This window comes from Nerophis lumbriciformis, linkage group LG08, assembly GCF_033978685.3.
Source record: "Nerophis lumbriciformis linkage group LG08, RoL_Nlum_v2.1, whole genome shotgun sequence".
NCBI lineage: Eukaryota > Metazoa > Chordata > Actinopteri > Syngnathiformes > Syngnathidae > Nerophis > Nerophis lumbriciformis.
Genome location: NC_084555.2, coordinates 49,004,946 through 49,032,231, shown reverse-complemented (window position 1 = coordinate 49,032,231; position 27,286 = coordinate 49,004,946). Strand labels below are relative to the sequence as shown.

Below are 27,286 nucleotides of genomic sequence, written 5' to 3'. Positions count from 1 at the left end.
TCGTCGCCATGTAATCTCACGGTACCTACTGCATAATCCTGTATGCCATTTAATATTCCCAGTTAATGCTGTATATTTTTATTCCCAGGTTCATTTGGTCAACTCAAGTCCCATCATTGCCCCGTTGACATCGTCCAACCAAAAGCTGACCCTCTAATCCAGACCACCAGAGTACCATCTGTAGATGAGCACTCCCAGTGTTCAGACACGGAGGTGGACCATGACCTCAACAATAGCCACAGCCACAAACACTCAAACCGGCTTCCCACAGACACATACACAATTACCAGTGAGTCTGGCATGGAGGCAGGGAACGATCTCGATCCGGATGGAACCAGTCACTGTTTGTCGTCCACTGCGCCCTTAGAAACCAACGACGGCGCCGACACACCCTTATCAGAGGACGAACTAGACAAGGACTTTGAAGTTGAGTTCATGCGTAAGGAGACGTACGATATGGTGTGCAAGGAGAATCCGTCGGCGTACACCGAGTTTCCATCCATTGAACCCTTTGATCCCACTTCCTTCTCCAGTGTATCCTCTCGTCACTCAGATGCTCTTGACCAGTCCAAAAGTTCTGATTCTCAGTCAATGGCAGCTCCATTGGCAGTAGCGAATGATTCCACTTCTCCATCTTCCGACCCTGGGATCGCTGACATGAACCAGCAAGGTTATTTGACCTCAGACCAGGACAAAGAACTTAGCTCTCCTGGTTCTGACTCTGAGCTTGATGGCGAAGAGGACATAGACTTTCCCTGTGAAGGACGTGTGGTCTCCAACATGATCTCCTCCATCTCAGAAACAGAGCTTGATCTGACCAGTGAGAGCAGTAGTGGGCGTTCTTCGCACCTCACCAACTCCATCGAGGAGACCAGCTCACCGACATCCGACCAGGAACTGGACGCGGATACAGAATTAGAACAGGACAGTGGGATTGTGGGACTAAAAGAGTCTCTCTTTCTGGGTCAACCTGAGGCAATTAAAGAAGGGGTTCCCCTACTCTCTTTGTCCCCTTTACCCTCTCCAACCATTCCTATCCCATCTCTGGTGCACTCCCCCTTTTTGCCTCCTGAGTCCTATGATGACGGCTATGCTCTGAAGGGACTGCAGAATGTAGATGACGACCTGTCTTGCGATCACCAAGCCGACCCAGATGAGACTCTTCCTCCTGCCCAGCAGTGTGAGGACAGTCTCTCCAGACAGATGGTGCTCCAGATAGAACCAGATCACAGCCTTGAAAGCTTCAAACGCTCCTTCTACCTACCCGTGGGACCTCGGCTAATGCCCACCGCAGATGATTATGATGAAACCAGTGAAGGGGATTCTGAATCAGAAAGCGAAGATGACCTGAGTGAAAACTCTGACTCACCTTGGCTGCTTAGCAATCTGGTCAATAGGATGATCTCAGAAGGCTCATACCCAATAAGCTGTCCTGAAGAGTGCTTCAAAAGGGAGGCGTCTGTATCAGATACCATCTCACCGTCCTCAGACATCGGTGACGGAGATAGTTTTGCTGAGGATGACCCACGGAAGAAATCAGAAATTGAAGGGTCAGTGAATGAAGAGAGGGATGGTGAAGAGCTCAGAAAGATTGAGATGAATTGGGGGAAGTCTTCAAAGAGAAGTGTTGGGATGAACTCTTGCCTCTATATGAGCAACAAAACCGAGGACACAAGTACAGTGGATCAGTGTGTAGAAAATTCAAGAGAGACCACCGATTACTCCTCGTGTACCACTAAAGTTAAAAACTTCACAGATAAATCTTCCAAGAACAACAAAAGACCGGAAGAACAGAATGAACCCGATAATGACTTGATGATGCTAGTGGGAAGGAAAGACCTTGATTCTCCGAGCCTTACCGACAGCGTTATCAGCGACAAAGACATTGGGCGGGAGACGGAGACCACGACGTCGAGTCGCTCCTCTGCCTCTCTTGAACGTATCACAGAAGTCAAACACAGCCTGACACTGGACATACCCACCGCTCAGACCAACCATTGCTTCAGCCTCACCTACTCCACAGACAATGACGAAGAAGACGAACATGAGGACTCGTACCCGTTCTTGGATGACTTGAGGAGGCAGTCCCACAGGGATAGTGATTTACAGCTAGACCGGTCACCACCACCTGTTGATTCCTGCATACCTGACCATCCCTGCCCTGACCGTGATCTCCCACCTTGTGAGATAGACCTGTCTCCCAAACATCCCAGTGAAACCGAAGGACTGGCCTATGACTCTATGAAGTACACGCTTGTTGTTGACGAGAACACTACTCTGGAACTAGTCAGCCTCAGAAGGTAATAATATTAATAGGTCAACAGTCCCTCGCCATATTGCACTTGGAACTCTATCGCAGCGTTTTTTTTGGCATAATCTATGTATTTTTAGCCTAAATTGAGCATTTTTAAAGAATGAAAATGGCTAAATTAACGAACTACATCAAGATTACAATAGTATTTATTGGCCACTCGATGAGACCAAACCAGTCAGAGTGCGCTTTTCAATATCGTGGCAACTGATTGGCTCAGCTTCCGGCAGCATTAATATATTGCATTAAACAAGATGATTACTTGCGTGTTAATTGATGTCTAGAGGAATCTCATAATGATAAAAAACTATTTAGAAAGTCGGAACCATTTTTTTTTAACACTCTAGCTATAAAAATATTTGATTTATAATGAATAATTCCTACTTTGCGTAAATTAATTTACCACCAATTAACAGAGATGAACGAGGGATTACTGTACTTCTGTATTATATTTTTCATTCAGTATTTACTCATCAACTAGTTGGCCATAAAAACAATATTTGGTCAGCGGGCGTGAACTGTTGTGTAGGCTAAATCCTCGCTGTTGCTGCATACAATCATTGACATGTAGACCGCCCAATAACTGCATGAACGGTGACTGAAAAGCTGACTGTAAATTAAAGACAATGACAGAGCGGAAGAATGCGTGTCGATTTAGTGATTGTAATCAACTTCACGTGCGTTTCTATTAGGACCTTTTATTGACATGTTCACTGTCCAATGAGTGCATGAACAGTGAGGGAAGTCGGCCAAGGACTGGAGGACAGTCAGATCATGCAGGCCGGGGCCCAGGAGTAAACAAAAACATAAGCCACTGTATCGGTCCGTTGTGGTGAAGAAGGAGCTGAGCCGGAAGGCAAAGCTCTCAATTTACCGGTCGATCTACGTTCCCATCCTCACCTATGGTCATGAGCTTTGGGTTATGACCGAAAGGACAAGATCACGGGTACAAGCGGCCGAAATGAGTTTCCTCCGCCGGGTGGCGGGGCTCTCCCTTAGAGATAGGGTGAGAAGCTCTGCCATCCGGGAGGAACTCAAAGTAAAGCCGCTGCTCCTCCACATCGAGAGGAGCCAGATGAGGTGGTTCGGGCATCTGGTCAGGATGCCACCCGATCGCCTCCCTAGGGAGGTGTTTAGGGCACGTCCGACCGGTAGGAGGCCGCGGGGAAGACCCAGGACACGTTGGGAAGACTATGTCTCCCGGCTGGCCTGGGAACGCCTTGGGGTCCCACAGGAAGAGCTGGACGAAGTGGCTGGGGAGAGGGAAGTCTGGGCTTCCCTGCTTAGGCTGCTGCCCCCGCGACCCGACCTTGGATAAGCGGAAGAAGATGGATGGATGGATGGATGGATAAGCCATTGTGAAATAAACTCCAAAGGAAGTCAGAAGATTGTTGTGAATTGCAATCTTATCTACCAATAAGTGTCAGAGGAATCATCAGCTCATGCTAAAAGGGTTAGCATTTTATCTGGGTTGTTGACGATGAGGTCTTGGAACTAGTTTAAAGAGTGACCTAGAGCACCTTTGCAGTCCTACATATGTAAACATCAAGTTAGGGTTTTAAAGTATCTACTGTACTTTCTCAGGTGCACATCGATCCTGAGTGATGACAGCGAGCTCTCCACGCTGTGCGATGAGGAGTCTCTGGAGACGGGCCAGGTGGACTACTGTTGCCAGGATCAGATGGTGAGGTCCCAACTCCTCAGTTCTTCAGAAGACTCATCACCCGAGGCGGACATCCCATTTTCCAAGAAGTTCCTAAACGTCTTTGTCAACAGTACTTCACGCTCCTCCAGTAAGTCAATGGCTATATTTGGACTTTTGTTGTTGGGTCATAGACTGGATTGTCTTGGCCAAGCAAACATTATGATTGAGTGTCGGACCATTCTTAAGTAGCATTTACTTTCTCTTGTAGTTTTTATACTAAGGTACAGAAAACAAAGTTTCTTGAGGCCTCTTAAGAATAAAGTTACACTTTTTACCGTAGGGCTTAAGTGTAAAACTTTAAATATAATTTTTTTCCCCCACTTTTTAACAACTTCAAACTCAGCCACGACTAAAAAGGTAATCTGTATGCCTTTTTGTCACCTAGACTTTTTTCAGTCTAAAGGCTTGAACTACTAAGTTCTAAATACGTAACTCTGTAAGCATGCTCAAACTAATCTACTACTACAACCACTTTTAAGAGTATTAAGCAAGACTTATGTTGTTGTTTTGATATTTGAAGAGCCTTCATGTTTTTCTAGAAAACACTAATGTTGAGTGTTTGCCACAAAGGTACTGAATCCTTCGGACTTTTCTCCTGTACCATCAATGGAGAGGAGAGGGACCAAACACACAGGGCGGTGTACAGGTGAGAGAAATTACAATCAAACAATATATGAAGTCATGTCAATGTGTTTTAAGCCATCATGTTGCAATAATAAAGCTCAGATTATGTTAAGTAGAAGCGTTCTGATCAGAGTCGGTGTTTAAAGAGTATGACCGACTTTGTTTCAGAGTTGGTCCCCTTCACGGCGCCCTGTATGTGAGGGGCTTTTGACCAATCAGAGAGGGTATTGCCAGAGGATCTCCTAAATGATAGGTCAAAAGACCCTAACGTGACTACAGGGCGCCATGTTTGCAACCAAGTTAGCCATAGTCTCTCTGTACATGGCTGTTGTTCTGATCAGAGTCAGAGAGAGTATGGCTGACTTCATTTCAAAGTTGGTACCCAACATTGCGACCTGTAGTCACGTGAGGGCCTTTTGAACAATCAGAGAGAGTATGGCCAGAGGATCTCCTAAATGATAAGTCAAAAGTCCCTCACGTGACTACAGGGAGCCATGTTTACCAACAAGTTTGAAACCAAGTTTGCCATACTCTCTCTAAACATGACTGTTGTTCTGATCAGTCGTGTACAGAGAGAGAAATGCCGACTCGGTTTCAGAGTTGTTAGCAAACATGGCGCTCCGTGGTCATGTGAGGGGTTTTTGACCAATCAGAGAGGGAATGGCCAGAGGATCTCCTAAATGATTAAACAAAAACCCCTAATATGACTACAGGGTGCCATGTTTGCTACCAACTTTGAAAAAGAGTTGTCCATACTCTCTCTATACTCGGCTGTTGTTCTGATCAGAGTCGTGTACAGAGAGAGGAACTCTATGGCCGACTCGGTTTCAAAGTTGTTAGCAAACATGGCGCTCTGTAGTCACGTGAGGGGTTTTTGACCAATCAGAGAGGGTATGGCCAGAGGATCTCCTAAATGATTAAACAAAAAACCCCTAATGTGACTACAGGGCGCATGTTTGCTCCCAACTTTGAAACTGTGTTGGCCATACTCTCTCTATACATGACTGTTGTTCTGATCAGAGTCGTGTACAGAGAGAGGAACTCTATGGCCGACTCGGTTTCAAAGTTGTTAGCAAACATGGCGCTCTGTAGTCACGTGAGGGGTTTTTGACCAATCAGAGAGGGTATGGCCAGAGGATCTCCTAAATGATTAAACAAAAAACCCCTAATGTGACTACAGGGCGCATGTTTGCTCCCAACTTTGAAACTGTGTTGGCCATACTCTCTCTATACATGACTGTTGTTCTGATCAGAGACGTGTACAGAGAGAGTATGGCCAACACGGTTTCAGAGTTGTTCGTAAACATGGCGCTCTGTGGTCATGTGAGGGGTTTATGACCAATCAGAGAGGGTATGGCCAGAGGATCTCCTAAATGATTAATCAAAAGCCCCTAACGTGACTACAGTGCGCCACGTTTTCTACCAACTTTGAAACAGAGTTGTCCATACTCTCTCTATACTTGGCTATTCTGACCAGAGTCATGTACAGAGAGTAACTCTAGGCCAACTCGGTTTCAAAGCAAACATGGCGCTCTGTAGTCACGTGAAGGGTTTTTGACCAATCAGAGAGGGTACGGCCAGAGGATCTCCTAAATGATTAAACAAAAGCCCCTAATGTGACTACAGGGCGCATGTTTGCTGCCAACTTTGAAACCGTTTTTGGCCATACTCTCTCTATACATGATTGTTGTTCTGATCAGAGACGTGTCCAGAGAGAGTATGGCCAACACGGTTTCAAAGTTGTTAGCAAACATGGCGCCCTGTAGCCATGTGAGGAGCTTTTGACCAATCAGAAAGGGAATGGCCGGAGGATCTCCTAAATGAATGGTCAAAAGACCCTGACGTGACTACAGGCCGCCATGTTTGCTGCCAACTTTGAAACTCTATATACATCTCTATATACGGCTGTTGTTCTGATCAGAGTCGTGTTTAGAGAGGTGGCCAATCAGAGAGTATATGGCCAGAGGATCTCCTAAATGTATAATCAAAAGCCCCTAATATGACTACAGGGCGCCATGTTTGCTGCCAACTTTGAAACCGTGTTGGCCATACACTTTCTATACATGACTGTTGTTCTGATCAGAGTCATGTACAGAGAGAGTATGGCCAACACGGTTTCAGAGTTGTTCGCAAACATGGCGCTCTGGTGATGTGAGGGGTTTTTGACCAATCAGAGAGGGTATGGCCAGAGGATCTCCTAAATGATTCATCAAAAGCCCTTAACGTGACTACAGGGCGCCACGTTTGCTACCAACTTTGAAACAGAGTTGTCCATACTCTCTCTATACTCGGCTATTCTGATCAGAGTCATGTACAGAGAGTAACTCTAGGCCAACTCGGTTTCAAAGCAAACATGGCGCTCTGTAGTCACGTGAAGGGTTTTTGACCAATCAGAGAGGGTATGGCCAGAGGATCTCCTAAATGATTAAACAAAAGCCCCTAATGTGACTACAGGGCGCCATGTTTGCTCCCAACTTTGAAACCGTGTTGGCCATACTCTCTCATGATTGTTGTTCTGATCAGTCGTGTACAGAGAGAGTATGGCCAACACGGTTTCAAAGTTGTTAGCAAACATGGCGCCCTGTAGTCATGTGAGGGGCTTTTGACCAATCAGAAAGGGAATGGCCGGAGGATCTCCTAAATGAATGTTCAAAAGACCCTGACGTGACTACATGGCGCCATGTTTGCAACCAAGTTAGCCATAGTCTCTCTGTACATGGCTGTTGTTCTGATCAGAGTCAGAGAGAATATGGCCGACTTCATTTCAAAGTTGGTACCCAACATGGCAATCTGTAGTCACGTGAGGGCCTTTTGAACAATCAGAGAGAGTATGGCCAGAGGATCTCTTAAATGATTAGTCTCAAGCCCCTCACGTGACTACAGGGCGCCATGTTTGCTAACAAGTGTGAAACCAAGTTGGCCATACTCTCTCTATACTCGGCTGTTGTTCTGATCAGAGTCGTGTACAGAGAGAGTAATGCCGACTCGGTTTCAAAGTTGTTAGCAAACATGGCGCTCTGTGGTCATGTGAGGGGTTTTTGACCAAACAGAGAGGGTATGGCCAGAGGATTTTTTAAATGATTAATCAAAAGCCCCTAACGTGACTACAGGGCGCCATGTTTGCTACCAACTTTGAAAAAGAGTTGTTCATACTCTCTCTATACTCGGCTGTTGTTCTGATCAGAGTCGTGTACAGAGAGAGTAACTCTATGGCCGACTCGGTTTCAAAGTTGTTAGCAAATACTCTCTCTATACTCGGCTGTTGTTCTGATCAGAGTCGTGTCCAGAGAGAGTAACTCTATGGCCAACTCGGTTTCAAAGTTGTTAGCAAACATGGCGCTCTGTAGTCATGTGAAAGGTTTTTGACCAATCAGAGAGGGTATGGCCAGAGGATCTCCTAAATGTATAATGAAAAGCCCCTAACATGACTACAGGGCGCCATGTTTGCTCCCAACTTTGAAACCGTGTTGGCCATACTCTCTCTATACATGACTGTTGTTCTGATCAGAGTCATGTACAGAGAGAGTATGGCCAACACGGTTTCAAAGTTGTTAGCAAACATGGCGCCCTGTAGCCATGTGAGGGGCTTTTGACCAATCAGAAAGGGAATGGCCGGAGGATCTCCTAAATGATTGGTCAAAAGACCCTGACGTGACTACAGGGCGCCATGTTTGCTACCAACTTTGAAACAGAGTTGTCCATACTCTCTCTATACTCGGCTATTCTGATCAGAGTCATGTACAGAGAGAGTAACTCTAGGCCAACTCGGTTTCAAAGCAAACATGGCGCTCTGTAGTCACGTGAAGGGTTTTTGACCAATCAGAGAGGGTACGGCCAGAGGATCTCCTAAATGATTAAACAAAAGCCCCTAATGTGACTACAGGGCGCCATGTTTGCTCCCAACTTTGAAACCGTGTTGGCCATACTCTCTCTATACATGATTGTTGTTCTGATCAGAGTCGTGTACAGAGAGTATGGCCAGAGGATTTCCTAAATGATTAATCAAAAGCCCCTAACGTGACTACAGGGCGCCATGTTTGCTATCAACTTTGAAACAGAGTTGTACATACTCTCTCTATACTCGGCTGTTGTTCTGATCAGAGTCGTGTACAGAGAGAGTAACTCTATGTCCAACTCGGTTTCAAAGTTGTTAGCAAACATGGCGCTCTGTGGTCATGTGAGGGGTTTTTGACCAATCAGAGAGGGTATGGCCAGAGGATCTCCTAAATGATTAAACAAAAGCCCCTAATGTGACTACAGGCCGCCATGTTTGCTGCCAACTTTGAAACTCTATATACATCTCTATACAGGCTGTTGTTCTGATCAGAGTCGTGTTTAGAGAGAGTGTGGCCAATCAGAGAGGGTATGGCCAGAGGATCTCCTAAATGTATAATCAAAAGCCCCTAATATGACTACAGGGCGCCATGTTTGCTCCCAACTTTGAAACCGTGTTGGCCATACTCTCTCTATACATGACTGTTGTTCTGATCAGAGTCGTGTACAGAGAGAGTATGGCCAACACGGTTTCAAAGTTGTTAGCAAACATGGCGCCCTGTAGCCATGTTAGGGGCTTTTGACCAATCAGAAAGGGAATGGCCGGAGGATCTCCTAAATGATTGGTCAAAAGACCCTAACGTGACTACGGGGCGCCATGTTTGCAACCAAGTTAGCCATAGTCTCTCTGTACATGGCTGTTGTTCTGATCAGAGTCAGAGAGAATATGGCCGACTTCATTTCAAAGTTGGTACCCAACATGGCGAGCTGTAGTCACGTGAGGGGCTTTTGAACAATCAGAGAGAGTATGGCCAGAGGATCTCTTAAATGATTAGTCTCAAGCCCCTCACGTGACTACAGGGAGCCATGTTTGCTAACAAGTTTGAAACCAAGTTGGCCATACTCTCTCTATACTCGGCTGTTGTTCTGATCAGAGTCGTGTACAAAGAAAGTAATGCCGACTCGGTTTCAGAGTTGTTAGCAAACATGGCGCTCTGTGGTCATGTGAGGGTTTTTTGACCAATCAGAGAGGGAATGGCCAGAGGATTTTCTAAATGATTAATCAAAAGCCCCTAACGTGACTACAGGGCGCCACGTTTGCTATCAACTTTGATACAGAGTTGTCCATACTCTCTCTATACTCGGCTATTCTGACCAGAGTCATGTACAGAGAGTAACTCTAGGCCAACTCGGTTTCAAAGCAAACATGGCGCTCTGTAGTCACGTGAAGGGTTTTTGACCAATCAGAGAGGGTACGGCCAGAGGATCTCCTAAATGATTAAACAAAAGCCCCTAATGTGACTACAGGGCGCCATGTTTGCTCCCAACTTTGAAACCGTGTTGGCCATACTCTCTCTATACATGATTGTTGTTCTGATCAGAGTGGTGTGCAGAGAGAGTATGGCCAACACGGTTTCAGAGTTGTTCGCAAACATGGCGCTCTGTGGTCATGTGAGGGTTTTTTGACCAATCAGAGAGGGTATGGCCAGAGGATCTCCTAAATGTTTAATCAAAAGCCCCTAACGTGACTACAGGGCGCCACGTTTGCTACCAACTTTGAAACAGAGTTGTCCATACTCTCTCTATACTTGGCTATTCTGACCAGAGTCATGTACAGAGAGTAACTCTAGGCCAACTCGGTTTCAAAGCAAACATGGCGCTCTGTAGTCACGTGAAGGGTTTTTGACCAATCAGAGAGGGTATGGCCAGAGGATCTCCTAAATGTATAATCAAAAGCCCCTAATATGACTACAGGGCGCCATGTTTGCTACAAACTTTGAAACGGTGTTGGCCATACTCTCTCTATACATGACTGTTGTTCTGATCAGTCGTGTACAGAGAGAGTATGGCCAACACGGTTTCAAAGTTGTTAGCAAACATGGTGCCCTGTAGCCATGTGAGGGGCTTTTGACCAATCAGAAAGGGAATGGCCGGAGGATCTCCTAAATGATTGGTCAAAAGACCCTGACGTGACTACAGGGCGCCATGTTTGCAACCATGTTAGCCATAGTCTCTCTGTACATGGCTGTTGTTCTGATCAGAGTCAGAGAGAATATGGCCGACTTCATTTCAAAGTTGGTACCCAACATGGCGACCTGTCGTCACGTGAGGGCCTTTTGAACAATCAGAGAGAGTATGGCCAGAGGATCTCTTAAATGATTAGTCTCAAGCCCCTCACGTGACTACAGGGAGCCATGTTTGCTAACAAGTTTGAAACCAAGTTGGCCATACTCTCTCTATACTCGGCTGTTGTTCTGATCAGAGTCGTGTACAAAGAAAGTAATGCCGACTCGGTTTCAGAGTTGTTAGCAAACATGGCGCTCTGTGGTCATGTGAGGGTTTTTTGACCAATCAGAGAGGGAATGGCCAGAGGATTTTCTAAATGATTAATCAAAAGCCCCTAACGTGACTACAGGGCGCCACGTTTGCTATCAACTTTGATACAGAGTTGTCCATACTCTCTCTATACTCTGCTATTCTGACCAGAGTCATGTACAGAGAGTAACTCTAGGCCAACTCGGTTTCAAAGCAAACATGGCGCTCTGTAGTCACGTGAAGGGTTTTTGACCAATCAGAGAGGGTACGGCCAGAGGATCTCCTAAATGATTAAACAAAAGCCCCTAATGTGACTACAGGGTGCCATGTTTGCTCCCAACTTTGAAACCGTGTTGGCCATACTCTCTCTATACATGATTGTTGTTCTGATCAGAGTGGTGTGCAGAGAGAGTATGGCCAACACGGTTTCAGAGTTGTTCGCAAACATGGCGCTCTGTGGTCATGTGAGGGTTTTTTGACCAATCAGAGAGGGTATGGCCAGAGGATCTCTTAAATGTTTAATCAAAAGCCCCTAACGTGACTACAGGGCGCCACGTTTGCTACCAACTTTGAAACAGAGTTGTCCATACTCTCTCTATACTTGGCTATTCTGACCAGAGTCATGTACAGAGAGTAACTCTAGGCCAACTCGGTTTCAAAGCAAACATGGCGCTCTGTAGTCACGTGAAGGGTTTTTGACCAATCAGAGAGGGTATGGCCAGAGGATCTCCTAAATGTATAATCAAAAGCCCCTAATATGACTACAGGGCGCCATGTTTGCTACAAACTTTGAAACGGTGTTGGCCATACTCTCTCTATACATGACTGTTGTTCTGATCAGTCGTGTACAGAGAGAGTATGGCCAACACGGTTTCAAAGTTGTTAGCAAACATGGTGCCCTGTAGCCATGTGAGGGGCTTTTGACCAATCAGAAAGGGAATGGCCGGAGGATCTCCTAAATGATTGGTCAAAAGACCCTGACGTGACTACAGGGCGCCATGTTTGCAACCATGTTAGCCATAGTCTCTCTGTACATGGCTGTTGTTCTGATCAGAGTCAGAGAGAATATGGCCGACTTCATTTCAAAGTTGGTACCCAACATGGCGACCTGTCGTCACGTGAGGGCCTTTTGAACAATCAGAGAGAGAATGGCCAGAGGATCTCTTAAATGATTAGTCTCAAGCCCCTCACGTGACTACAGGGCGCCATGTTTGCTAACAAGTTTGAAACCAAGTTGGCCATACTCTCTCTATACTCGGCTGTTGTTCTGATCAGAGTCGTGTACAGAGAGAGTATGGCCAACACGGTTTCAGAGTTGTTCGCAAACATGGCGCTCTGTGGTCATGTGAGGGTTTTTTGACCAATCAGAGAGGGTATGGCCAGAGGATCTCCTAAATGATTAATCAAAAGGCCCTAACGTGACTACAGGCCGCCACGTTTGCTACCAACTTTGATACAGAGTTGTCCATACTCTCTCTATACTCGGCTATTCTGATCAGAGTCATGTACAGAGAGAGTAACTCTCGGCCAACTCGGTTTCAAAGCAAAAAATGGCGCTCTGTAGTCACGTGAAGGGTTTTTGACCAATCAGAGAGGGTACGGCCAGAGGATCTCCTAAATGTATAATCAAAAGCCCCTAATATGACTACAGGGCGCCATGTTTGCTACAAACTTTGAAACGGTGTTGGCCATACTCTCTCTATACATGACTGTTGTTCTGATCAGAGACGTGTACAGAGAGAGTATGGCCAACACGGTTTCAAAGTTGTTAGCAAACAGCCATGTGAGGGGCTTTTGACCAATCAGAAAGGGAATGGCCGGAGGATTTCCTAAATGATTGGTCAAAAGACCCTGATGTGACTACAGGGCACCATGTTTGCTAACAAGTTTGAAACAGAGTTGTGATGAAAGTATACTGCCCCCTGTAGGTTCATCCCCAGACATGCAGATGAGCTGGAGTTGGACGTGGACGATCCTCTGTATGTGGAGGAGGAAGAGGATGACTACTGGTACAGAGGCTATAACATGCGGACAGGAGAACGGGGCATCTTCCCCGCCTTCTACGCCCATGAAGTCATTGGCCAGTCTAAAGAGATGCTGGGTAGCTAGAGGAACCTTCCATTGACTGACTTGTGTGCGTGATGGAACTCAAGATGGCACGTGTGTGTGTGTGTGTGTGTGTGTCTTACAGCCATGAAGCGCAACCCGGCATGGATGGAGACTTTCGACGTTCAGTTCTTGGGTTCTGTTGAGGTACCGCAGCATCAAGGCAATGGCATCCTGTGCGCCGCCATGCAGAAGGTCAGCACAGTGCACGCGGCAGCGTCAGCAAACAGACACTGACCATGTTTGTCCTTCCGTAAGATCGCTCTGTCCAGGAAACGGACCGTGCACGTGCGGCCGCCATCCCTCTGCGAGTTGGAGATCAGCTTGCAAGGCGTGAAGCTGATCATGAGCCTGGAGGACGAGTACGACTGTCTGGATGAGGTAAGGTCAATCTATGGAGATCCAGTTACGGTACTCTACTCCTAGTGCAGGGATTCTCAAACTGTGGTACCACTACTGGCTCCCTCTAGTGGCACGCCAAAGAATCACTTGATTAAAGTACAGTGTTATTCCAACACAGTGTTACTGTTCAAACTGTGCGTAATGTAAAAGTGGCCAAAATATTGAATATACTTGCTAAAATTGCCTGCTATGCTACTGTATGTTAATGCTGGTACTTGGAGAGCCAAGTGTTTGAGAACCTCTGTTGTAGGCATCATACTGAGAGATGTTTGTAATATTTGGGTCAGTCAGCACAGGTATGCAAACAACAACACCACACAAAAATATAGAAATATGCTTTTTTTGTCTTTATTTTGCATTTTAATGTAAGACATTTAGTGTATCAGTTTTGGCGTTAAATTATGGAATAGAGTCGGGATTTATGGCTCTGTGAAGAAATCCTAAAGAGCAGTTATTATAGTTCTATTTTAATTATTGTCATGACTTGGTCCTGGGGTTTAGTTTTTCTAGAAGGCAACGGAAAGTTGGCTCGGGCGAGACGGGAATGTAAATACATGATTTATTTAATATATCAAAATAAAGTACAAACGAAAAGTGCGCACAGTGGCGGAGAACAAACTATGAAACCAAAAGACTATAGCATTAATAAACAAAACTTACTTGGCATGGACAAAAAGGAGCAGCGTGAACGATGGACATGAAAAAAGAGTCAGAAATGTGCAGAGCATAAATGTGGGGATGTCACCAGAAAGACAAACTGAAAACACTGAACTTAAATACTACAGACATGATTAACGAAAACAGGTGCGTGACTCAAAACGTGAAACAGGTGCGTGACGTGACAGGTGAAAACTAATGGGTTGCTATGGTGACAAACAAGAGTGCACAATGAGTCCAAATGTGGAACAGGTGAAACTAATGGGTAATCATGGAAACAAGACAAGGGAGTGAAAAGCCAGAAACTAAAGAGTCCAATAACTAAACAAAACATGACTAAAACAAAACATGATTACACAGACATGACAATTATGAAGTAAACAATCCCTGGTAGCAATTATAAGATCCAATGTGGATGTGAATAATTTGAATTCACACAAATATTACGCTATGAATTAGAATTATTCTGAAATATTGGTCACAATTTCATTTTTGTTTGTTTTTATTTCAAACAATTCTTAACGCGTTAACAGTGACATCATCTTTTTCCCTCACCTAAAACAACCGTACACAACAGCATTTTAACGATACAGAATACACTAGAAGTAAGAATAAAATATATATATCTTTCTAAAAAAGCATGAATAAAAGTGAATACACAGCACACTTGAAATACAGAACAATGAACAAATGTGAATTAAAAAAAAATCAATTAAAAGGTGACGCTGCTACATTTCCTTTGACTCACTAAGTTTCAAGTCCAGTTTCCATGTGCAAACAAGCAGCTCCTAAACAAAATATTCTTTGACTTATTTATTCATGACAACTAGAGATGTCCGATAATGTCCAACTCTTAATTACCGATTCTGATATCAACCGATACCGATATATATAGTCGTGGAATTAACACATTATTATGCCTAATTTTGTTGTGATGCCCCGCTGGATGCATTAAACAATGTAACAAGGTTTTCCAAAATAAATCCACTCAAGTTATGGGAAAAAAATGCCAACATGGCACTGCCATATTCATTATTGAAGTCACAAAGTGCATTATTTTTTTTTTTAACATGCCTCAAAACAGCAGCTTGGAATTTGGGACATGCTCTCCCTGAGAGAACACGAGGAGGTTGAGGTGGGGGTGTATATTGTAGCGTCCCGGAAGAGTTAGGGCTGCAAGGGATTCTGGGTATTTGTTCTGTCGTGTTTATGTTGTGTTATAGTGCGGATGTTCTCCCGAAATGTATTCTTGTTTGGTGTGGGTTCACAGTGTGGCGCATATTTGTAACAGTGTTAAAGTTGTTTACACGGCCACCCTCAGTGTGACCTGTATGGCTGTTGACCAAGTATGCCTTGATTCACTTGTGTGTGTGAAAAGCCGTAGATGTTATGTGACTGGGCTGGCACGCAAAGGCAGTGCCTTTAAGGCACGCCCCCAATATTGTTGTCTGGGTGGAAATCGGGAGAATTTTCGGGAGGGGCACTGAAATTCGGGACTCTCCCGGGAAAATGGGGAGAGTTGGCAAGTATGACTGGGAGACGCAACTGCTCTGTACTTCTCCCTACGTCCGTGTACCACTCCGTACAGCGGCGTTTTAAAAAGTCATACATTTTACTTTTTGAAACCGATACCGATAACTTCCGATATTACATTTTAAAGCATTTATCGGCCAATAATATCGGCAGTCCGATATTATCGGACATCTCTAATGACAACTTTAATAGAAATGTCTTTATTTATTTACTTGTATCTATTTAATATTATTTACGTATTGGATTACATTGATGACTGTATTGGATTAAATTGGTGACTATATTGGATTAAATTGGTGACTGTATTGGATTAAATTGGTGACTATATTGGATTAAATTGGTGACTATATTGGATTAAATTGGTGACTATATTGGATTAAATTGGTGACTATATTAGATTAATTTGGTGACTATTTTGGATTAAATTGGTGACTATTTTGGCTTAAATTGGTGACTATTTTGTCTTAAATTGGTGACTATATTGGATTAAATTGGTGACTATATTAGATGAAATTGGTGACTATATTGGATTAATTTGGTGACTATTTTGGATTAAATTGGTGACTATATTAGATGAAATTGGTGACTATATTGGATTAACTTGGTGACTATTTTGGATTAAATTGGTGACTATTTTGGATTAAATTGGTGACTGTATTGAATTAAATTGGTGGCTATTTTGGAATAAATTGGTGACTATATTGGATTAAATTAGTGACTATTTTGGATTAAATTGGTGACTATATTAGATTAAATTGGTGACTATATTGGATTAACTTGGTGACTATTTTGGATTAAATTGGGGACTATTTTGAATTAAATTGGTGACTGTATTGGATTAAATTGGTGACTATTTTGGATTAAATTGGTGACTATATTGGCTTAAATTGGTGACTATTTTGGCTTAAATTGGTGACTATTTTGGCTTAAATTGGTGACTATATTGGATTAAATTGGTGACTATATTAGATGAAATTGGTGACTATATTGGATTAACTTGGTGACTATATTGGATTAACTTGGTGACTATTTTGGATTAAATTGGTGACTATATTAGATGAAATTGGTGACTATATTGGATTAATTTGGTGACTATTTTGGATTAAATTGGTGACTATTTTGGATTAAATTGGTGACTGTATTGGATTAAATTGGTGACTATTTTGGAATAAATTGGTGACTATATTGGATTAAATTAGTGACTATTTTGGATTAAATTGGTGACTATTTTGGATTAAATTGGTGACTATTTTGGATTAAATTGGTGACTATATTAGATTAAATTGGTGACTATATTGGATTAACTTGGTGACTATTTTGGATTAAATTGGTGACTATTTTGGATTAAATTGGTGACTATTTTGGATTAAATTGGTGACTATTTTGGAATAAATTGGTGACTATTTTGGATTAAATTGGTGACTACATTGGATTAAATTGGTGACTACATTGGATTAAATTGGTGACTATATTGGATTAAATTGGTGACTATTTTGGATTAAATTGGTGACTATATTAGATTAAATTGGTGACTATATTGGATTAACTTGGTGACTATTTTGGATTAAATTGGTGACTATTTTGGATTAAATTGGTGACTATATTGGATTAAATTGGTGACTATTTTGGAATAAATTGGTGACTATTTTGGATTAAATTGGTGACCATTTTGGATTAAATTGGTGACTATATTGGATTAAATTGTGACTATATTGGATTCAATTGGTGACTATATTGGACTAAAAGAGTGTCGAGGTGACCAAGTGTGGAAGTGAACAAACAAACGTGTTTGCAATTGCTGTGGAACGGAGAAAGGGTTCAATCAATTCTGCTTCTTCCTACTCCTTTTCGTACTTGTTGTAACGAGAAACGAGCAACATGTTTTCTAACTACGCATGGTCCAAATAAACTAACACCACGACCAGAACATGTTCAACCTCATAGTGAGCATCCAACCAAGTCCTTTTCATAATGAATGATTTCTACTTTTATCATGTCTGGGACTACTTTTGACAATTTGAAAATGTGCCATTTGTATTGTGGTCAGCTACTGCCATCTTGTGGAGTTAGTACCAACTACACCAGTATGAATATTTAGTAGGAGTTAATCCTGTTCCTTGAAGTCACTTTCTTCCAATGTTTAGTCTGATTTCATGTAGGAGTTAATCCTGTTCCTTGTCTCCACCGTCAGTTTGACCGATGTAGTCACTTCTTCCAAATGAAGAACATCTCCTTCTGCGGCTGCCATCCAAAGAACAACTGGTACTCCACATACCTTCTGCCCTCAGGTGGACTTGCTTTGACATTGTTCTCCATCTGTTCCTCCTCAGCTACTTTGGCTTCATCACCAAGCATCCCATGCTGAGCAGGTTCGCTTGCCACGTCTTCGTGTCCCAGGAGTCCATGAGACCTGTAGCAGAGAGTGTTGGGTGAGTCCTACACGCCTTGGAGCAGTGCTAGCCAGTCAGCCACAAGACTTATTCCAGCAGTGAGCTAAAAGTTACAATAATTATTTGAGCAGTGCGAGCCAATGTGCTGTTTTTACACAAGTTATAGTATTGGTCACATGACTAAATAAAGTAAAAACATCAATACTATAATAGTATTGGTCACATGGTTAAATAAAGTAAAAACATCAATACTATAATAGTATTGGTCACTACATCAGTATCGTGATCACTGATTGGTGACTATATTGGATTAAATTGGTGACTATATTGGATTAAATTGATGACTATTTTGGATTAAATTGGTGACTATATTGGATTAAATTGGTGACTATTTTGGATTAAATTGGTGACTATATTGGACTAAATTGGTGACTATTTTGGACTAAATTGGTGACTATTTTGGACTAAATTGGTGACTATATTGGATTAACTTGGTGACTATTTTGGATTAAATTGGTGACTATTTTTGATTAAATTGGTGACTATTTTGGATTAAATTGGTGACTGTATTGGATTAAATTGGTGACTATTTTGGATTAAATTGATGACTATATTGGATTAAATTGGTGACTATTTTGGATTAAATTAGTGACTATATTAGATTAAATTTGTGACTATATTGGATTAATTTGGTGACTATTTTGGATTAAATTGGTGACTATTTTGGATTAAATTGGTGACTATATTGGACTAAATTGGTGACTATTTTGGACTAAATTGGTGACTATATTGGACTAAATTGGTGACTATTTTGGACTAAATTGGTGACTATATTGGATTAACTTGGTGACTATTTTGGATTAAATTGGTGACTATTTTTGATTAAATTGGTGACTATTTTGGATTACATTGGTGACTGTATTGGATTAAATTGGTGACTATTTTGGATTAAATTGATGACTATATTGGATTAAATTGGTGACTATTTTGGATTAAATTAGTGACTATATTAGATTAAATTTGTGACTATATTGGATTAATTTGGTGACTATTTTGGATTAAATTGGTGACTATTTTGGATTAAATTGGTGACTATATTGGATTAAATTGGTGACTATTTTGGATTAAATTGGTGACTATATTGGATTAAATTGGTGACTGTATTGGATTAAATTGGTGACTATATTGGATTAAATTGGTGACTATTAAATTGGTGACTGTATTGGATTAAATTGGTGACTATATTGGATTAAATTGGTGACTATTTTGGATTAAATTGGTGATTGTATTGGATTATATTGGTGACTATTTTGGATTAAATTGGTGACTATATTGGATTAAATTGGTGACCATTTTGGATTAAATTGGTGACTATATTGGATTAAATTGGTGACTATATTGGATTAAATTGGTGACTATTTTGGATTAAATTGGTGACTATATTGGATTAAATTGGTGACTATTTTGGATTAAATTGGTGACTATATTGGACTAAATTGGTGACTATTTTGGACTAAATTGGTGACTATATTGGATTAACTTGGTGACTATTTTGGATTAAATTGGTGACTATTTTTGATTAAATTGGTGACTATTTTGGATTAAATTGGTGACTGTATTGGATTAAATTGGTGACTATTTTGGATTAAATTGATGACTATATTGGATTAAATTGGTGACTATTTTGGATTAAATTAGTGACTATATTAGATTAAATTTGTGACTATATTGGATTAATTTGGTGACTATTTTGGATTAAATTGGTGACTATTTTGGATTAAATTGGTGACTATATTGGATTAAATTGGTGACTATTTTGGATTAAATTGGTGACTATATTGGATTAAATTGGTGACTGTATTGGATTAAATTGGTGACTATATTGGATGGTGACTGTATTGGATTAAATTGGTGACTATATTGGATTAAATTGGTGACTATTTTGGATTAAATTGGTGACTGTATTGGATTATATTGGTGACTATATTGGATTAAATTGGTGACCATTTTGGATTAAATTGGTGACTATATTGGATTAAATTGGTGACTATTTTGGATTAAATTGGTGACTATATTGGATTAAATTGGTGACTATTTTGGATTAAATTGGTGACTATTTTATATTAAATTGGTGACTATTTTGGATTAAATTGGTGACTATTTTGGATTAAATTGGTGACTATTTTGGATTAAATTGGTGACTATATTGGATTAAATTGGTGACTATTTTGGATTAAATTGGTGACTATATTGGATTAAATTGGTGACTATTTTGGATTAAATTGGTGACTATATTGGATTAAATTGGTGACTATTTTGGATTAAATTGGTGACTATATTGGATTAAATTGGTGACATTTTTGGATTAAATTGGTGACTATTTTGGATTAAATTGGTGACTGTATTGGATTAAATTGGTGACTATATTGGATTAAATTGGTGACTATTTTGGATTAAATTGGTGACTATTTTGGATTAAATTGGTGACTATATTAGATTGAATTGGTGACTATATTGGATTAACTTGGTGACTGTTTTGGATTAAATTGGTGACTGTATTGGATTAAATTGGTGACTATTTTGGATTAAATTGGTGACTACATTGGATTAAATTGGTGACTATTTTGGATTAAATTGGTGACTATATTGGATTAAATTGGTGACTATTTTGGATTAAATTGGTGACTATATTGGATTAAATTGGTGACTATTTTGGATTAAATTGATGACTATATTGGATTAAATTGGTGACTATTTTGGATTAAATTAGTGACTATATTAGATTAAATTTGTGACTATATTGGATTAATTTGGTGACTATTTTGGATTAAATTGGTGACTATTTTGGATTAAATTGGTGACTATATTGGATTAAATTGGTGACTATTTTGGATGGTGACTGTATTGGATTAAATTGGTGACTATATTGGATTAAATTGGTGACTATTTTGGATTAAATTGGTGACTGTATTGGATTATATTGGTGACTATTTTGGATTAAATTGGTGACTATATTGGATTAAATTGGTGACCATTTTGGATTAAATTGGTGACTATATTGGATTAAATTGGTGACTATTTTGGATTAAATTGGTGACTATATTGGATTAAATTGGTGACTATTTTGGATTAAATTGGTGACTATTTTATATTAAATTGGTGACTATTTTGGATTAAATTGGTGACTATTTTGGATTAAATTGGTGACTATATTGGATTAAATTGGTGACTATTTTGGATTAAATTGGTGACTATATTGGATTAAATTGGTGACTATTTTGGATTAAATTGGTGACTATATTGGATTAAATTGGTGACTATTTTGGATTAAATTGGTGACTATATTGGATTAAATTGGTGACTATTTTGGATTAAATTGGTGACTATTTTGGATTAAATTGGTGACTGTATTGGATTAAATTGATGACTATATTGGATTAAATTGGTGACTATTTTGGATTAAATTGGTGACTATATTAGATTGAATTGGTGACTATATTGGATTAACTTGGTGACTGTTTTGGATTAAATTGGTGACTATTTTGGATTAAATTGGTGACTATATTGGATTAAATTGGTGACTATTTTGGAATAAATTGGTGACTATTTTGGATTAAATTGGTGACTATATTGGATTAAATTGGTGACTATTTTGGGTTAAATTGGTGAATATTTTGGATTATATTGGTGACTATATTGGATTAAATTGGTGACTATTTTGGATTGAATTGGTGACTATTTTGGATTAAATTGGTGACTATTTTGGATTAAATTGGTGACTATATTGGACTAAATTGGTGACTATATTGGACTAAAAGAGTGTCTAGGTGACCAAGGGTGTTTTTCACGTCTAGAGGACTCTCACCATGTTGAAAAACATATTTAGAAGGTCATGAAGAGGTTTTTCTGTATTTCTATTTTATTGGAAGCAATGTGAACATATTTGTGTTGAAGAATAAGAAATATTGTAATAATACGCTGCTGATAGCAACAGGAAATGAGTCCCGGTCATGTCTTTCTGTAGACGGGCCTTCCAGGAATACTACCAGGAACATCTGGAGTACGCCTGCCCCACTGAGGACATCTACCTGGAGTAAGGACGCCATGCCTCGCATGCACCTGGCCACCAGAGGGCGCTGCAAACGGGTGTGCTCTCCATTCTCCTTCAGTCCCTCCGAGACTGGACAATTCACCGAATGTCCATCTCAGTGGACACGCTCATCTTTCCTTAGACCTTCTTGTTTTCTAGGAGCACCTGTTTCATTTCTCCTGACCTCCTACTGATGACTGATAGCGAAGATGCATGGCCAGACCTAGTAAGTGTTGGGCTGCTGGCTGATGGTGTAGATAGTGTAGATGTAGGAATCACAGCAGCTGCTGCTTTACTTGGTCTACTTCATGGCGACAGGACGCTCCAATAACTCTACCTTACAATGTTCCAGTCACACTAAAAAGAAAAAAATATGATTGATTTGTTTTAGTAACCATGAATGCCAACATTCTCACTCTTTAGAATGCAGCACTTCATGTGTCTTTAAATATGAATTAGGTAATATTATTAAATATTTGTGTAAATCACCTTCTGTTAGGATTATAACTATCACTTTATTCTCCTAAAATTACGACTTTCTTCCCTTTTTTCTCTGCAAATTACACAACACAACTGCCTGTTTTTCTTGAAAAAAACGTTACGAAAGCACTTTCATAATATTATCACGTTATTCTCAAAAGGTCTCCTTTTTTTTCCTTGAAAAAAAATCTCACTTTACCCTCGTAATATTATATACTTAAACTATTATGGTAGTAGTCCTTTTTTCTTGTAAAATTATTTTTTACTTTTCTAAATATTATCTAAATATTTCAACTTTATTGACAGAAAATCTTGATTTTATTCTCTAATCTTGGTAATGTATTTTTTTCCTAGACACTTTTTTTCTCTCCATACCATTACACTTTTATTCTTCCATTTAATTTTTGTTCTTATTGTTTTGGTAAATTATAGCTTTCTTTCTTTTGCTATTACGACTTTCCCTACAAAAAATATACTATATATATATATATATATATATATATATAATATATATATATATATATATATATATTTTTATTTTTTTTAAATTTCATTTATTTATTTACTTTTCTACCAAAATGAAAAGGAAACTATATTCTCAGAAGACCACAATTCATTGGACAACATTTTTCTTATTACTTTTTTTCACAGATTAAATTTTTTTATTTATTTCCTCTCGAAAAAACACAACCTAATTATTGAGGCATTTCGACTTGTTGTTGTTATATTAAATTAAAATGTATTTTATAAAGTGAAATTCTGACTTAATATTACTGTATAACATATATTCCTCAAATTAAATACTTCTATTTTTGTCTTTATTGTTGCAGTATAATCAAAATATTATTTTCTTGAATCTTTAAATACAATGAAATATTTGTTAAACCATAAAGCAATCACTTTTTTCTCCTCAAATTTCGAGGTTATACTTTTTTTCTCTTCAAATGTTGTTATTCTTACAACACGACTAACTTTTTCTTTGACTTGTACCTGGTAAAATGAATACTTTCAACACATGACATTGTTAATGTGCTTTCATAATATTACCATGTTATTTATTTTTGTATAATTGGTCAAATAATTCTTGTAATAATACAAAACTATTCTGTTCATAGGTTTTTTTTCTTGAGGACTTTCTAATATTCTCAAAAATCTTTCAACTTTGAGGAAAAATCAAAATTTTATTTTCCTATTGTGTCAATATTATTTTTCTTACCGAAGAAACTATTATTTTTCTCATATTATTACACTTGTATTCTTGTATTTACCGTATTTTTCGGGCTATAAGTCGCAGTTTTTTTTCATAGTTTGGCCGGGGGTGCGACTTATACTCAGGAGCGACTTATGTGTGAAATTATTAACACATTAGCGTAAAATATCAAATAATATTATTTATCTCATTCACGTAAGAAACTAGACGTATAAGATTTCATGGGATTTAGCGATTAGGAGTGACAGATTGTTTGGTAAATGTATAGCATGTTCTATATGTTATAGTTATTTGAATGACTCTTACCATAATATGTTACGTTAACATACCAGTTGGTTATTTATGCCTCATATAACGTACACTTATTCAGCCTGTTGTTCACTATTCTTTATTTATTTTAAATTGCCTTTCAAATGTCTATTCTTGGTGTTGGCTTTTATCAAATACATTTCCCCCAAAAATGCGACTTAAATATGTTTTTTTCCTTCTTTATTATGCATTTTCGGCCGGTGCGACTTATACTCCGGAGCGACTTATACTCAGAAAAATACGGTAAACGATGGCTTTTTTCCCCCGGTGAAAATACTTTTATTATTACCACTTTCCTTGCAAATAATATAGAACTTTATTTGCAGATTACAATTTATTTGTACAAATTTACTCTCAAACTATTACACATTTATTTCTAACGGCGTGTATTTTAGTTTTGTAATATTACAACTTTGTCAATTTTCCTCTCATAATCCTCGTTATTTGACAACTTGGCCCCCAAATGTACAATACTATAATAGTATTGGCCACTAGATCAGTATCGTGATCACTGATTGGCTGATTGGTGACTATATTGGATTAAATTGGTGACTATATTGGATTAAATTGGTGATTATATTGGACTAAATTGGTGACTATTTTGGATTAAATTGGTGACTATTTTGGATTAAATTGGTGACTATATTGGATTAAATTGGTGACTATATTATATTAAATTGGTGACTATTTTGTATTAAATTGGTGACTATATTAGATTAAATTGGTGAATATATTGGATTAATTTGGTGACTATTTTGGATTAAATTGGTGACTATTTTGGATTAAATTGGTGACTATATTGGATTAAATTAATGACTATTTTGGATTAAATTGGTGACTATTTTGGATTAAATTGGTGACTATTTTGGATTAAATTGGTGACTGTATTGGATTAAATTGGTGACTATTTTGGATTAAATTGGTGACTATTTTGGATTAAATTGGGGACTATATTGGATTAAATTGGTGACCATATTAGATTAAATTGGTGACTATATTGGATTACATTTTTGACTATATTGGGTTAAACTAGTGACTATATTGGATTAAATTGGTGACTATATTGGATTAAATTGGTGACTATTTTGGATTAAATTGGTGACTATATTGGATTAAATTGGTGACTATATTGGATTAAATTGGTGACTATTTTGGATTAAATTGGTGACTATATTGGATTAAATTGGTGACTATTTTGGATTAAATTGGTGATTATATTGGACTAAATTGGTGACTATTTTGGATTAAATTGGTGACTAGTTTGGATTAAATTGGTGACTATATTGGATTAAATTGGTGACTATATTATATTAAATTGGTGACTATTTTGGATTAAATTGGTGACTATATTAGATTAAATTGGTGACTATATTAGATTAAATTGGTGAATATATTGGATTAATTTGGTGACTATTTTGGATTAAATTGGTGACTATTTTGGATTAAATTGGTGACTATATTGGATTAAATTGATGACTATTTTGGATTAAATTGGTGACTATTTTGGATTAAATTGGTGACTGTATTGGATTAAATTGGTGACTATTTTGGATTAAATTGGTGACTATTTTGGATTAAATTGGGGACCATATTAGATTAAATTGGTGACTATATTGGATTACATTTTTGACTATATTGGGTTAAACTAGTGACTATATTGGATTAAATTGGTGACTATATTGGATTAAATTGGTGACTATATTGGATTAAATTGGTGACTATTTTGGGTTAAATTGGTGACTATTTTGGGTTAAATTGGTGATTTATTTATGCCACATATAACGTACACTTATTCAGCCTGTTGTTCACTATTCTTTATTTATTTTAAATTGCCTTTCAAATGTCTATTCTTGGTGTTGGCTTTTATCAAATACATTTCCCCAAAAAATGCGACTTATACTCCAGTGCGACTTATATATGTTTTTTTCCTTCTTTATTATGCATTTTCGGCCGGTGCGACTTATACTCCGAAAAATACGGTAAACGATGGCTTTTTTCCCCTGGTGAAAATACTTTTATTATTACCACTTTCCTTGCAAATAATATAGAACTTTATTTGCAGATTACAATTTATTTGTACAAATTTACTCTCAAACTATTACGCATTTATTTCTAACGGCGTGTATTTTAGTTTTGTAATATTACAACTTTGTCAATTTTCCTCTCATAATCCTCGTTATTTGACAACTTGGCCCCCAAATGTACAATACTATAATAGTATTGGCCACTAGATCAGTATCGTGATCACTGATTGGCTGATTGGTGACTATATTGGATTAAATTGGTGACTATATTGGATTAAATTGGTGATTATATTGGACTAAATTGGTGACTATTTTGGATTAAATTGGTGACTATTTTGGATTAAATTGGTGACTATATTGGATTAAATTGGTGACTATATTATATTAAATTGGTGACTATTTTGTATTAAATTGGTGACTATATTAGATTAAATTGGTGAATATATTGGATTAATTTGGTGACTATTTTGGATTAAATTGGTGACTATTTTGGATTAAATTGGTGACTATATTGGATTAAATTGATGACTATTTTGGATTAAATTGGTGACTATTTTGGATTAAATTGGTGACTATTTTGGATTAAATTGGTGACTGTATTGGATTAAATTGGTGACTATTTTGGATTAAATTGGTGACTATTTTGGATTAAATTGGGGACTATATTGGATTAAATTGGTGACCATATTAGATTAAATTGGTGACTATATTGGATTACATTTTTGACTATATTGGGTTAAACTAGTGACTATATTGGATTAAATTGGTGACTATATTGGATTAAATTGGTGACTATTTTGGATTAAATTGGTGACTATATTGGATTAAATTGGTGACTATTTTGGATTAAATTGGTGACTATATTGGATTAAATTGGTGACTATTTTGGATTAAATTGGTGATTATATTGGACTAAATTGGTGACTATTTTGGATTAAATTGGTGACTAGTTTGGATTAAATTGGTGACTATATTGGATTAAATTGGTGACTATATTATATTAAATTGGTGACTATTTTGGATTAAATTGGTGACTATATTAGATTAAATTGGTGACTATATTAGATTAAATTGGTGAATATATTGGATTAATTTGGTGACTATTTTGGATTAAATTGGTGACTATTTTGGATTAA

General features: G+C 38.6%; 2 protein-coding genes across 5 annotated transcripts in view; one reads left to right on the top strand and one right to left on the bottom strand.

The window, feature by feature from the left end:
- mapk8ip2 (mitogen-activated protein kinase 8 interacting protein 2) overlaps positions 1-22,208 on the top strand; it is a 61,682-nt gene extending 39,474 nt beyond the window's left edge. For all 3 annotated transcript variants that reach the window (XM_061969143.2, XM_061969144.2, XM_061969145.2), the window contains 9 exons: positions 89-2,300; positions 3,896-4,104; positions 4,587-4,662; positions 12,878-13,050; positions 13,141-13,250; positions 13,314-13,436; positions 17,839-17,909; positions 17,978-18,076; positions 22,062-22,208. In XM_061969143.2, coding sequence (XP_061825127.1) covers positions 89-2,300; positions 3,896-4,104; positions 4,587-4,662; positions 12,878-13,050; positions 13,141-13,250; positions 13,314-13,436; positions 17,839-17,909; positions 17,978-18,076; positions 22,062-22,134 — 3,146 coding nt within the window. In that variant the 3' untranslated portion in view covers positions 22,135-22,208. The remainder of the gene's footprint in view (positions 1-88; positions 2,301-3,895; positions 4,105-4,586; positions 4,663-12,877; positions 13,051-13,140; positions 13,251-13,313; positions 13,437-17,838; positions 17,910-17,977; positions 18,077-22,061) is intronic.
- Positions 17,313-27,286, bottom strand: part of arsa (arylsulfatase A) — a 61,018-nt gene continuing 51,044 nt past the window's right edge. The window contains exon 9 of one of the 2 annotated variants that reach the window (XM_061969146.2): positions 17,313-18,057. The gene's annotated coding sequence lies outside the window, so the exon portion shown is untranslated. Of the gene's footprint in view, positions 18,058-22,352; positions 22,485-27,286 lie in introns of those variants that run through there. The other variant, XM_061969148.2, reaches the window with a different exon arrangement.